The following is a 14,871-nucleotide window of genomic DNA, read 5'->3' on the forward strand; positions in this document are numbered from 1 at the left end:
TCTGTGCCCTGGTTTCCTCATCTGTAAAATGGGAGCAATAGGTTGACTGTGGAAGTAAAAGGATTTGATACACATAACACTGTCAGACAAGTCCTTGGAAGAGAGTACTTATTCAGTTAATACAACTCCTGATTATACTTGGCAGTTATCTCAGTCTGCAAAACTGAACTAGATTTTACATTCCTTCAAGATGCCCTTCAAACACTTGACCCTTGCCTATTTTTTACCCACCCCTCTACAAGGCAGTCTAATTGGTAGTGGCAGGCAGCTTTGCGCCTCTCTGTGTAGTTGCGGGGGGAAGGCAGAGGAAAGATATAGTTGTTCCAGATATCTGATGAAGTCTCCCTCCAGGTCCTTCTCATATGGCATCTCCCCGTAAAATGTTCTGTGGAATACTAAGTGGTCTTTTATTAAAATAACATTTCAGGCTAGGTACAGTGGCTCATGCCTGTAATCCCAGCACTTTGGGAGGCCAAGGTGGGTGGATCACCTGAGGTCATGAGCTTGAGACGAGCCTGGCCAACATGGTGAAGCTCTGTCTCTACTAAAAATAAATGAATAAATAAATACATAAATAAATAAGTTGTGCATGGTTGCATGTGCCTGTAGTTCCAGCTACTCAGGAGGCTGAGGCACAAGAATCACTTGAACCTGGGAGGAGGAGGTTGTAGTGAGCTGAGATTGCACCACTGCACTCCAACCTAGGCAACAGAGTGAGACTCTGTCTCAGGGGAAAAAAAAAAAGAATTGTATATTAAATGTATTAAAATAACATTTCCTTATCAAATGTGAGAAACTTGAGAACAAATATAGAAGTTAAAGGCTTCCTTATGTCAAGTTCTTAGAGCCCTTGAGATGTAAATGTGCTCTGCAGATCTGCAAAAGGAAATAAGGATGCAGAGCACATCCCAAAACTCATTGACTACAGAGCATTTTCCTTTTTCCTAGCGTCATATCCTGGGGTTAGGATTCTGTTGAACATATTTTAGAAATTCCTGGTTTTAACCAAAGCAGGTAGGAGGCTTGATGAAGCAATGTGATTGTAAACAACATATGCGAATATATTATGTTTATCTTCATGAAATATCTAGCTAAATTCTGAAGCCAGTCATGAACATATTGGAGGGGCACAGGGTGACAGAAAGAACTTCTTTGACTCTAGGTTATAGCAGAAGTCACCATCTGTAAGGTCTTAGGGTCCTTGGAGGCACCTCTCTGAATCTGAAATGACCCCCTAGCGTGTGTCTGATGGTATTGTCAGCCAGTGGAAATGGAGGCCTGGTGGGTGAGCACCTTGGTTCCCTTGATCACCCTTCCTTGGTGCAGGATGTAACCAAAATGGAATTGTCAAATAGTCCTCTTGTGGGTGGTGCCCATTTCATCAAGCTGCGCTGTTCTACTCAGCGGTGAGGAGTGGCAGAGCTTGCAAGCCAATGTGAACTCATCACAGGCTGCATAATGCCTGAAAGATGCCCTTTTGGGATAATTCCTTGACAGAAGTGACATTAACCACAAATATTCACATTACCAGATCGTCACACTAAGCAGAAAGGAATAACCTGCATTGGAATAAGGATGTGGAATCAATTCAGTGAACACCGAAGCTTGATCATAGCTTCAAATATCTCTGCCTTATCATTAGCAGCATTCTTTATTCCCCCTGGGCTCTGTCTCCAAACACAAGACGTACACATGACTTCCTTTTCAGCGATAGCTATTCAAACCCCAGCAGTTCTTCACTTGTTACACATGTTATTACTTTCCTCAGTGTGTCTCCTCATACCCATTGCCTTCAAATTGATGACCTTGTCAACTTTGAGGTCAGAAAGTTGATGTACCACGTTGGGTTTCTCTTCTCTGTTCTCTCTTGCACCTTGGTTATATCTCCTTGCTAGCCCTTGTCACAGGACTGTTACACATTGCCCCTTGTGTAACATGGGACCATGAACTCTTTGAGTGTGAGGACTCTGCCTTGTATCAGCATGACCAGCACCCCACATGATTGTAGTTTCTAGTGAACGTTCAACACGCAGGGAAAGGATGAATTGGACTGCAGTTACCCATGAGCCCCTCAGTTCCTTTGCTCTGCCTGAAACATGGACAGGATGGTGGACCTCCTTAGGCTCAATTCTCATTTTCTGCAACAGAAAGTTCCCCCAACTATACATTTGTTTTGGCGTTTAATAGGCATCTGTACAGTACAAATTGTGTTCCTTTTTAAAATCAGTGTCCTTCTCTCAGGTAGCTAAGCTTCTCTGCATTGGCCTGAATCTCAGATTGCAGAGCAGCTGTGAGACTTTGGGAGGTGGCCTGCACAGAGCCAGGCTGAAAGCATCACAATCAGTGATGCCAGTGGGCCATTCACTAGACAGAGATGCCCAGGTGACCAGTGGGTTGTTGTCTTATCTCAGTGTCCTTGGATTCAAAAGCATCTGGACATGTGTCCAATCAAGGGTGAGATGAGCCCTAGGGTTTTTCCAAATATTATTGGATTAAAGCATTTTTATTAATTTGCATAAATGAGAATCCTCAAGCAACCCCCCAACAACGATTGTTAATTTGCTAAGCCCTGCTGCAGTTGCCAGAACTCCTGGAGTGTGTAAGGAAAATGTGCATTGTGCAGTTTGCAGTGCATCAAATCCTGTGCTAAAGTTATGTGACTTTTATATCAATTTGGGGAGACTCATTTTTCCTCACTATAATTTACAGACCTCTTTTCATTGGCTGGGAATGCAATTTGCCAAATGGATTACATTTGGTACTTTATTTTCTCTTCATAACTAGTTCTTATGTAATTTATTTACAGTTCATCAGGCTCGATGGATGGGTTGTAAATCAGCAGGCAGCTCTCTCAGTTAAATGGTCAGGCTGCTGTGGAAGAGTGGGGGTGCAGTGGGGAGGGCCCTTTAACTCATTGTGTTCTGAGCTCTGGTTTCTGTCTGTTGAGGTGGCTGTCCCTATTGAAGACATGCAGAGGATCCATCTGCGATTCATGTTTCGACATCGGTCATCTCTGGAATGTGAGTACCATACTGAATGGCACGTCTGCACCTCCCTCTAAGGGGAGAAGAATGGAATAGCTGGGTGGCCCATGTATCATTTTCTTTCTTGACCCCACAATGCTATTTCCAGCTAAAGATAAAGGAGAAAAGAACTTTGCCATGTCCTATGTGAAGCTGATGAAAGAAGATGGGACTACTCTACACGATGGATTCCATGACTTGGTTGTCCTCAAGGTACCATGAGTTGGAAGGAGCTCTGCACTGAGGGGGGTGCAGGAAGCAAGAGGGTGATGGCAAAATTGCTTAGTGGTCAACAGCAGGGACCCCAGAATCACACACACCAGGGTTTACCAACTTTGTGGCCTCTTACAAAATCTTGACTTCTTTGGGCCTCTGTTTCCTCATCTTTGTGCCCTCAGTGAATAATTGTGAGAATTATGAGACAGCACATGTAAACATGGCAATGATGAGTACGTGGAAGAACTCAATACATGGAAAAGGTTATTGTTATGTACAGAAAGGTTATCGTTATGACTGTTATATACTCTTGATTCTGTAAGGACCTCTGTGGCATGTGTAGAGGACGTACAATAAACGTTTGAGAGATGCTGCATTGTAGCTAATGGAAAAATATTAAAACCTGCGGTCCTGATCGTGTTGCTGCTGATTAAGCCTGTACTCATCTCACATGTCTTCCTGAGTCTCAGTTTCTTTTTTCTTAAGCAGTTATGGCAATATTTATGACAACCCACTAGGATGACCCATGCAAAAGGGCCATCTAAACTATAAAGGGAGTGCAGATCTCCACTATTTTTATTTTTACATTATGAGACTTGGACTGTTTTTGAGACGTGGAGAAGTGTTAGTCTGGTTTTACCTGCTGCTTTCCCACATGCCCTCTTATGACAACAGAATACATCTACTAGCACCTGGCTGGAGGCAAGTGTATGGCTGTGAGGTAGGGCAAGGTTGAGTAGCCAGCACATGGATCACACCATTGCCCTTGGCTTTCTTAGCCTTGTAGGCTGAAATTGCCCTTTTGCCTGTGGGATGCATGGCAAACACAGCCTCATTAAGGCTTCATCTCATGGTACTCTTATTCTCTGAGTCTCTCTGACTTTCCCAGAAAACCCCCTTTCTTCTGTACAGCCTCTGTTTTGTCATTTATCACACATAGAGTTCTTGGCTTGAAAGCCCTTCTTCCCTGACAGAATGTGAACTCCTTGGGGTCAGAGGCCCAGTTGCAGTCAATTTTCTTTTACCCCCATTAGGTCCCAGTTTCCTTGACCGAGGATAATAATAGTATCTGCTTCATATGATTGTGATGAGGCTTAAATGAAATGAACCAAGGCATATAAAACACTTGGTACCACTCCTGGTATGGAGTAAGATAAATATTATCTTCTGTAATGCCTACCTCTAGTCATTCATTTTAGCATGCCAAGGCACTTATGTGCCTATCACTCTGCTATGCATTCTATATGCATTATTCTATATTATTTGCTCAGGTATTCTAGGAAGTAGGGATGATGATTATCTTCAGTTTACTAATGAAAAATAAAATGAGACACCAAGAGGCAAAATAATGTATTCAAGAAAGCATAGACCTGTGAATGGCAAAACAGGGTCCAGATCCCAGCACATTCTTACTTAGTGCCTTTGCCATTAAATTCCTCTTTAAGATAGATTCCTTATTTTGCTGGTGAGCATATATTATGATCTCAAAAAAGGATGAATTAAAATGGACTGTCTGGGAATTTTCGATTCCATTTTTATTTTGCCATTAATGAGGTTCAGAGAGCTTTCACCTAGTGGATCAACCCCCTTTCCATTAATGTGTCTTTGAATTCTTACCTATATTGTGGAAAAACAGCCGTGCCTCACAAGCTAATGTCTACTGCATCTCTGATGATTTTCTTCACTCTTTATGACTCTCTTCACTTCACAGTGTCTAATTTATCTGCTGCAAACTCTGTGTAGCATTGGGCGTGAAGCCTTGGCTTGGGACAGTAACCAAGTGTTGTTTCCAGGGGGACAGCAAGAAGATGGAGGATGCCAGTGCATACCTGACCCTTCCTTCTTATCGACACCATGTGGAAAACAAGGGGGCCACGCTGAGCAGGAGCTCCAGCAGCGTCGGGGGGCTTTCTGTCAGCTCCCGGGATGTGTTCTCCATTTCCACCCTGGTGTGCTCCACAAAGCTCACTCAGAATGGTAATGGGGTCATCAAGAATTGTGTCTGTGGGGAGTGTGTGTGTCCGTGTGTGTGCACGCGTATGCATGTGCTTGCAGGCCCAAGAAGGTCCTGATATGGACAGTTAGGCCAGTAATGATACTTCTGAATGTCTGGACTCTATTTTAGTGGGCTTGCTGGGTTTGCTGAAGTGGCGTATGAAGCCTCAACTGCTACAGGAGAATTTAGAAAAGTTGAAGATTGTGGATGGAGAGGAAGTGGTGAAGGTCAGTGGGGCTTCATTTTGTTTGTATTCTTACACTAGTGACAGAACTCTCCATGTGGGTGGCTTCAGGGGAGAAACAAGGTATTGAAGGACATGAGGAAACTTTTCTTCCAACAATGGGACACATTCTCCCAAGTTGCCTTGAGGAATCTTTATTGGGAAATCCAGGGGAGTGACTTGGTTCAATGGCACTGAATGTTGGGTGCCAGAAGACAATGGTTATGTTCAATCTCTGGAAATAGATGAGCCTGGGTGTAAATCCCAGCTCTCCCACTTGCCAACTTTATGTGATAATATAAGTGTGACATAGTTCTCAGGGCTGTTATGAACATTCAAGGTGATAATATTTAAAACTTACTCAATAGTCGCTTACACATAGTACACAACAATTAAACCAAAGCATATAAAACAAAGTTCAATAAGTGGTAATTATTAATTATTTTTGTTGTCATATGTTGATATATATGTATATGCATATATATGTATGTATGTGTGTGAGCATACATATATATGTATGTGTGTGTGTGTGTATATATATATATAGTAGTATGATCTCTTAGTACTACCCACACATCATTGTTAGAAATAAAAAGTATTCTTGGTTTCTGCTGCTTGGAGAGCATTATGTATTAAAGATGAGAAAGGGAAAGACATCAGGGCTTACATTTTAAGTGAAATAAGCAGAAAACAATGCAAATGTCAGATGTATTATTGCATCCACATGGTAGTGGAGAATAGAAAGTGTCTGAAGTGCAAATCTAATTAAAGCAACCCTTCTCTCCAGCCTTATGAATTGGGACAAGTGTTTCCCAATGGTCCTGGAGATCTTGTTTCCATGATACAGTTAGAAATTCCAAGATTAAACATCTTTATATGGCAGCTATGTGTTTTGAGGGATTATAGGAAATATTGACCCATCCCTTAGGAGGGAGGAAAATCAAGTTTTATTTAATTGCCTCTACCTGGAGAAGCAGTAGTAGAATTTCCAGATGCTGTAAATGTATACCACTTCCCATCTACCTCGTTCAGCAATGGCAGAGTAACTCCCCAAGACACCACTTATAAAGTCTATAGCCTTTTGGTAGCTTGGAGAAGTCATGGAAGAAATGAGACTTTTGTTGTCTTCCTCTTGCATTCTTTTTTTTTTTTTAAAGTTTGTTATTTAAATATGATATACATATGATGAAATAGATACAGAGCAGTTATCTTAAGAGTATAGCATAATGGATTTTTACACACGTACACACCATGTGTACTCACCACCCAGAAGAAGATACAGGCCATTTTTAGCATTATAGTAGATTCCCTCTTACCCCTTCTCAGCCAGTAGTCCCCTGGGGTAATCACTGTCCTGTCTACCATCATCGTTGATGGGTTTTTGCCTACTCTTAAATTTCATAAGAATGGAGTAGTGAAGAGTGTACTTTCTCTGCCTCATGTATTTTACTGAATATAATACTTGTGAGAATCATCCTCATTGCTGCCTGTGGAAGTAGTTTGCACTTTAGTCCAGCTGTGTAGTATTCTCTAGTGTGAAAATGCCACCATCTGTGCATCCATTCTGCTGTTGATGGGGTTGATGGGCAGTTGGGTTCCTCGAACTTCTGGCTGTCATGAGTAAAACTACTCTAGACCTTTTGAGCATGACATGTGGTGGATGTGTGCTCTCATTCTCTTGTAGACACTCAGGAGTGGGATTGCTGGGTCACCTGCACTGTGTCTTGTTTCTGAAATAGTGTAACCTTTGTTATTTCTTCCAGTTTCTCCAGGATACTCTGGACGCCCTCTTCAACATCATGATGGAGCATTCTCAAAGTGATGAATATGACATCCTTGTCTTTGATGCCTTGGTAAGAGAGAGGGGGAAAGTGTCTAGTGACAACAGGCATTAATGTGTGTCTTACTGTGAAAATACTGAGAACTCGTGGCCCTCATGGCCTTTTTCATGAATTCTTTGGAGGTGTTGTAATGTTTGGCAACAAGACCAATAATGAGCTGCTGTTTCCTTTTGCTTCTTACCAGTTCATTTGAAAGCATGAGGCATGGTGGTGAAAGGGGAATTTTAAATGCTGATGTCAGATTGACGCTGGCTGAAGGTACATGAGGCTGGATACTGTAAATGATTGCCTCTGCTTTCCATCAATGTTGGGAGCTGGTCCCTGGCTAGGTTGTAAAGCACCCAAAATGTTTCCTAGCTTTCCTTTCACCTTTTTCTCCCCATTTCCTCCAACTCGCTAATCATTACATTTCTCCTACCCACCCAGAACTTTTCATGATGCTATACCATCCAAATCTTCTTAGTCCTCCCCTGTTGTCTTTTTGTCCTCTCCATATCTCAGCTCAGATTTTCTCAGTGTTTTCTCAAAATAAACATAAGGAACATCTGCATTAGGGAATCAGTGCCCAACAAAGTTTTTATGTGTTAACCCCTCGTGTCATGGATATTTGCATTTTTAAAGAGGTTACTGAGAGACAACGGTGGCTTAATCAAGTGCTTCCTCAGAGAGTACCCTAGAATGCTAGCTCTCAGAAAAGATGTTTCATGACAAATATATGCTTCGATTAATTAATTTAGGGAAGTGTTGAATGTTGCATGACCCTTTTAGAGATTCACAATGTACATAAGTATATTAAAGATTCTAAAAAGTTTTGCAATAAGGAAGACAGTCTGATAATGATAACCTGACATTTCTCAAAACTTATTTGACCATGAAATCCTGTTCATCTTAGAACACCCTGCAGCACACTTCATGAAACGCTTTTTTGGGGAAGATGCTACTTTAATAAAGAGAACTCGTTGTGTATTACTGAGCTAATTCCTGGGCAAAGGATTTTAATGGGGGTTAAATTATGCCAGGTAAAGATGGCTTCCTGCCCTGGGTTTGCCCTGAAAATACTGCTGCCTTGCATCTTCCTCAGATTTACATAATAGGACTCATTGCAGACCGGAAATTTCAGCATTTCAACACTGTTCTGGAGGCTTACATCCAACAGCATTTCAGTGCAACCTTGGCTTACAAGTAAGTAATTGTGTACCTGGGGACTTCTTGTCTACTACCTTCTTGCCCTGCCAGGATGCCTAGGGCACAAGAACTTGAGTAATTTTCTTTTGTCACTAATCTGTGTGAGCTCTCCATTCTCTAACAAAATCTAACCTATGCTTGGGTTATTTGGATATCATTAAAAATGTGGAATACCCATAGGTTTGGATGAATGTCTTATGGTTGCAGTGGTACCTGGAACTGCTTATTCATCCATTCAGCTTGTGTGTTCTCATTTCTTGAGTGGACACCAGGACTTAAAGGCTACAGAGAAGACCAGGCATGGGGGCTCACGCCTGTAATCCCAGCACTTTGGGAGGCCAAGCTAGGCAGATCACCTGAGGTCAGGAGTTGGAGACCAGGCTGGCCAACATGGTGAAACCCTGTCTCTACTAAAAATACAAAAATTAGCTGAGCATGGTGGTGGGAGCCTGTAATCCCAGCTACTCAGGAGGCTGAGGCAGGAGAATCACTTGAACCAGGGAGATGGAGATTGCAGTGAGCAGAGATCACAACACTGCACTCCAGCCTGGGCGACAGAGTAAGACTCATCTCAAAAAAAAAAAAAAAAAAAAAGAAAGAAAGAAAGAAAAAAAAGGGCTACAGAGAAGAAAGTGCACATGCCAAGTAGCTCGGTCTGGCTTGGGTGTAGGGAGAGGGTGAGAGATAGGAGTTGATGCTGGGGAGTTTGGTGGGGACCAGATTGTGAACGGGCCTTGAAAGGCAGGCCAAGTAATTTGAAGTCTGCCCTATGGTAAAGAAGAAACATAGAAAGTTCCTAAGCAAACTTAGAGTTCTGTGATATTACAAGAACATGTTCTATAGAAAGAAAAAGCTGAAAAAAAAGACATTATTGCCACCATTATTCCCCATTATTCCCACTTGTAGCCTGATTGTGACTAGTTTTCCTAGTCAAAATATTTTTTTTTCTCCCTATCTTTTTCATTGCTGGCTTTTTATGAGCAGGAAATACTTATTAATTCCCTGTAATAAATATAATTTTTATGCAGAATTATTTTTATGCTTACAGACGAGTAAGTGAGCTTGGCTCTACTACCACCTTTAACCTTTGATTGAATGCCTTATAATTTACTGAGCAAACTAATTACCATGATGAAAGAGATGTATTTAGAAAATATTATCCCTTATTCAGGAAATTGATGACAGTGCTGAAGACTTACTTGGATACCTCCAGCAGAGGGGAGCAATGTGAGCCGATCTTAAGAACGCTGAAGGCTTTGGAATATGTGTTCAAGTTCATTGTTCGGTCGAGGACATTATTTTCACAGTGAGTACTTGTTATGTAAGAGTGATTGATTAGCTCTGCAATTCCTCTGGGATACAACAGTATTTTTACTGTAGGAGAAACTCGTTTAAAAAATTATAACCAGCTGTCGATCAAAAACAGCTCAAGAATCCAACCTAGAGAGTAATGAATATGTAATAATCGTACCTCTAAGTTCATTTGGAAAAAAAAAGAAATCTTAACATGTTGCAGAGTTATGTTTTATCTAGTAAATGTGATTTGAGGCTCTTCTGTGTTTCATCTAACATTCTTCATTTGATTTGAAATACGGTGAACATTTTCCAGGAATCTATATTCAAGATTAGAGGGCCTGAGGGCAGGAAGGGCAGAACTCAGGGAGTTTGACGTTTATGTGGCTCTTGTAGGTTATACGTGGCCGGTAAGCTGGTATTTGCAGTTGACCTGTCTGTCCTTGAGATCCTAGTAGCCAAAAAGTGAACTGATGCATTAGAGTACCTTAGAAGATTTTGATGGTCAGTATCACAGAGGCCAGCTGCCTTTTTGAAGGGCTTTGGAGATGAAGGCATTCAAATGCAATCTACAAAAGAACAATTCATGTTCATCCTGGCCATAGGGCAAAGTTAGATAGAGGATTGTTTGTGTGTGATCAGGTTTGTTGTGTGTGATGGAAAATAAGAAAAATATTCAAGGAGAGTGTTGTCTGGATTCTTAGTGCAAACAAAGAACACTCAACTGAAACTGACTTAGGGAGAAAGGAGACTTTATTTCACATCATTGAAAAACCAAGGGTGTAGTCGGCCTCAGGCATGGCTGAGTCCAGATGCTCAGTGTTGTTGGGATAGTCTTTGTCTGTCTAGATCTGGACTCTGCTTCTTTTTGTTGATTGTCTTATGAGGCAAGTTTTCCAATGCAGAGGCCACTAGAATCCTCAAGTTTACATTCTACCAGTGGAAGCAACTCTACGTTCCTTGTTGTCCTAGCAAAATCCTGTGTCAAGAACTGTCTTGGGTCTTGTGTAGTTGTGGTCACGTGTGCATTCCTGGAGTCGTGGTCAGGTCAGTCACTTATGGTGTGGACTTGTTATGTTGGAGAGATGACTTCTCAAAACAAACTTCAATTAGCCTGTGCAGCAAAGCAAGACCCTGACTCAAAAAAAAAAAAAAAAGACCATCATTGTGATTATGATCATGACAATGGATGGGCTGTTAAAGCTTTATACTTGACAGTGCACCTGAAACAGGCAATCATCTGGGATTCTCTTAACACATTCTTTGAGATTTCAGGTGATGAATAGAAAGATGTGAGCGTCTTGAACCATGCCACAGAACAAATGTACTTAGGTCATTCTGAAAGTGAAGTGTCTGTTTCAGATTCCTGTGGCTTGTCATTTAGTCAAGTCTGAGTTGGGTATTCTTCTAGGTTTGAGAGATACTTGTCAGTGATTTGGGAAAACCAATAGGAGACTCCAGTGAGTCTAAGAGTGATTTTCTTGGAGGAGTTAAATAATTCAGACATTGTAGTTACAGCGTAAAAGTCAAGGATATCTTATCCCATCTTCCAAGTGAGAATGTTTTATCTGTAAGAAGAATATGTCTTTTCTACTTATCAGAGATTTTCTTCAGTTCTTCCTTTTGGTGTATTTATTTTATTGCTTCTCGCCTCTCCTGTATTTCTTCCCTTTTCCCTCCCTCCCTTCCTCCCTCCATTCCTTCCTTTTTTCCATTTTTTCCTTCCATTTTCAAGGACTGAGCTTCTTTACAAAGCCTCTTGCAGTGCCTGAAGCTCAGACAACCAACTGTGCAGATCCCCAAGGTTTCTGAGCTTGTGGAATTACACAAAGTTTGGAGCAGACTGTGCTTCCCTGTTCCATGTGATGGACACTAAGCAGCTCCCTGTCCTACTGACAGGCACAGAGAATCAGACTGCAGAGTTAGGATAACTCTCTAAAAGAGAGAAGAACCAGAACATGGTGCTGCAACAGGAGTTGCTCCCACTTGTCTCTGCTCCTCACAGATCCTCATGCTGCCCCAGGCTAGAGTACAGGGGGCAGCATGGAGTAATAGTTATGAGCAGATGTTCATGCAGGACAGACATTGAGTAGAGTGGTATCTCTGCCCCTATAAGTACTGGGGTTAGTGATTGAATCAGCCTCTCTGAGCCTCAGCATCCTCATCTATAAATGGGGATAAACCAGGTCATTGTGTTTCAATGATGAAATGAGATTATGGGTACAAAGTGCTCCATGCAATATCTGGTACTTATTTCATACATTTAATAAATGTTAGCTGGTATCATGTTTTCACTTAGGAGAAACAGCAAGGGTGCTTTTCTCTAAAACCCAGATTTAAATTATTAAGAAGAAATTCCAGGGTCTTGATTCAAGCTTAAAATTTGACTTACTACTTATACTATCCTAAGTATAGGATTTCTACTGTTTATTTCTCTGGAGGCAGGGATAACTTTTACCAGGTGTCTGTACTTTTTGAGGACCACAGTGTGGGACTCTCCTGGCCCCAGGAATTCACCTTGGTCTACTGCTAGCCCTCACTGGATAGTCCTGATTGTGTGTGTTGCTCTTATTTCCTCTGAGTGTAGTCAGGCCTCTCTGGCCAGAGCAGCTGTGGTGCCCAGGTCTCTGGCCTCTGCTTGCTATGCTTGGCTTTTCTTTGCATCCTGCCTTCTGCTCTTATTACAGACCTGCTTATTTGGGTCTTGCTTCCTCCCCCATCTCCATTTAACCCCGATCTTCTGCCTTCCACAAACTCCTCCTTCACCAGCCCCAGCCCCAGCTCATTTGCTTATGAGAAACTTCCAGCTCAGAGGTGAAAGGCACAGTCTCTAGAGCCAAGGCTGCTTGGGTGTGAATTCTGAGTTGGAATCTTGCCATTACATTTGCTAGCATTTACAACTTTGGGCAAATTATTTAATCTACCTAAAGCTCAGTTTCCTCGTATGTAACACAGTCATAATAGTACCTAACATGCGGGGTTGTTGTACAGACTAAATGAGCCCAATGGATGTAAGGTACTTACTTAGAGCAGTGCTGGTCACATAACCAGTATACATGGTTATTCACGTATCATCTTCAGCAGTCTCCACAAAAATTCTACAGAGTAGCCCATTTTCTGACTTTATCTCCTACTACTCCTCACTCACTTTGTGCCAGCCACACTGGACTTGCTGTGGCTCAAGCTCCTTCCTTACTTAAAGGCCTTTGCACTCTTCCCCAGATCCGTTTGTTGACTCCCTCACCATTTTTATATCTTTGCTCAAACATTTCCTTCACTACCCTATTTAAAATTGCAACCCCTGTCCCGTGCACTGCTGATTTATCGCTTCCTTTTGGTCTTTTTTTCTCCCCATAGAACTAAACATGGCATACTATATAATAATCATGCTTTTGTTGACTGTCCCTTTCTTGCTAGAATGTCACCTCTGTCAGGACAGGAACCTTTGACTGTTTTGTACACTGCGGTACACTAAGGCAACTATGACACAGTAAGAGCTCATTAAGTATGAAATTGGACACCATTTATAGCCCCCTTTCACAAAGAAGGAGACTGAGGCTTAGATTCAAGCTCAACGATCACACAGCTAAGAAATACAGCATAGTGAGGCTTTGCACTCTGCCTCATCTGATGAAGCAAATGTGAGAACCTGGTCATTTTTTCTGGGCCATGCAAGTGTGAAGTCCGGCTGGCCATGTTGAGGGGCTGTCCTGAGGGAGGGCGACTCTGCCTGGAGGGGTGGATGTACTGAGCGACATCCGCGGCTGCTGAGAGGCACACGGCTGCTTAGGTTTCAGTGCTAGGAAGCATGGTACCATCCCTGAGTTCAGGAGGAATTCAGCAAACAACAACAACAACAACAACAACAACAACAACAACAACAACAGCAACCACAACATGAGCGGGAGCAGGCGTGGTCAGGAAAGGCATCCTTGCTGTTATAGTGAAGCTATCCAGGCAACTGTGACTTTATCTTCATCCCCAGGGAATGAATAAAGAAAAGTTGACATAGGACAGGCCGGGTGAGCTCACACTCCTTGGAAACAAGGCACTGGTTCGGGAGGGAAAAATTGCACTCTGTGTCTTGATGGGAGCTTCACCAGCTGGAAGCTTCATTCCGCTCCCTACCCCCGAGAGCCGAGAAAGCCTGCCCTGGTGTGCACAGTTCCACTGGCCTGCACTGGAGCTGCCACTGCATTAACAAGGGCATCTTAGGAGCATGATTCGCAGCTCAGTGACACCTCCAGTCTAGCTCCCCTCACCCAGGGCCAGACATGATTGCCCTTTCTCTAATTGCCTTCAGCATCAATGTCCAGAACCCAGACACCAGCTTTCTGGTACTTTCTTTTGCCTTCTGTTTTTTTTCTTATTTGCATATTTCTTTATTCCGTGCCACCCTACCAATCAACCTCCACCTTATCCCCTCCCACCAGCTTAGTTTCTTCCTATGTAAATATTATATAGTAGTTTACCTTCCAGGTCATGAATATGTTAGGCAGCAAGACTGTCTGAATAAAGCTCAGGGCAAGTCAATGTAGCTTGCAGTCAGAGGGAGCACATAAGCCTCTGCCTTTTGAAACAAATATGAATTTAACTCAGAGGTACTTGCCAGTGTGATTTGTTTTTATTGTTCATGTATGAATAAATATTAAAATGTAATCTGTTTATGCCAAGCATGAGCTGAAATGTCTGTGACATTGCGATTCCTGTTTCTTCTGCATGTAAGTTGTTTGCATGTTAATGCCATTTATTTCTGTGTAAGCCTCTTTTTGGTTTTGAATATAATTTCACTTTTTGAAGACAGTAATGGCTTAGTAAACTGAACAATTGCAGTTAATGGAACTATTTTATGATAGCATTAGCTTGGCATCAGATCAGGATGAAAGAGAAAACTGTCACCAAAAGGATATCATCAAACAGTGACTTCTCTTTAATTTATTATTTATTTTATGAATTGCCGCAGTACTCAGGGAAAGCTAAACAGCCTTTCTCATGAACGTATGTGAAAGTGGTTTGTCAACTGTTAAGTGAGTTGTGTGATTATAACATGAAATTGTGCATATGCATGAGCTATTTATTTATTTATTTATTTAT

The 14,871-nt window shown here is 42.0% G+C and overlaps 1 protein-coding gene across 3 annotated transcripts in view; it reads left to right on the forward strand.

Moving 5' to 3' along the window:
- DOCK2 (dedicator of cytokinesis 2) overlaps nt 1-14,871 on the forward strand; it is a 436,838-nt gene that overhangs the window by 71,320 nt on the left and 350,647 nt on the right. For all 3 annotated transcript variants that reach the window (XM_028849908.2, XM_028849910.2, XM_077937437.1), the window contains exons 16-22: nt 2,948-3,020; nt 3,133-3,236; nt 5,033-5,216; nt 5,365-5,462; nt 7,222-7,311; nt 8,381-8,481; nt 9,656-9,790. In XM_028849908.2, coding sequence (XP_028705741.2) covers nt 2,948-3,020; nt 3,133-3,236; nt 5,033-5,216; nt 5,365-5,462; nt 7,222-7,311; nt 8,381-8,481; nt 9,656-9,790 — 785 coding nt within the window. The remainder of the gene's footprint in view (nt 1-2,947; nt 3,021-3,132; nt 3,237-5,032; nt 5,217-5,364; nt 5,463-7,221; nt 7,312-8,380; nt 8,482-9,655; nt 9,791-14,871) is intronic.

This window comes from Macaca mulatta, chromosome 6 (genome assembly GCF_049350105.2).
Source record: "Macaca mulatta isolate MMU2019108-1 chromosome 6, T2T-MMU8v2.0, whole genome shotgun sequence".
Lineage (NCBI taxonomy): Eukaryota > Metazoa > Chordata > Mammalia > Primates > Cercopithecidae > Macaca > Macaca mulatta.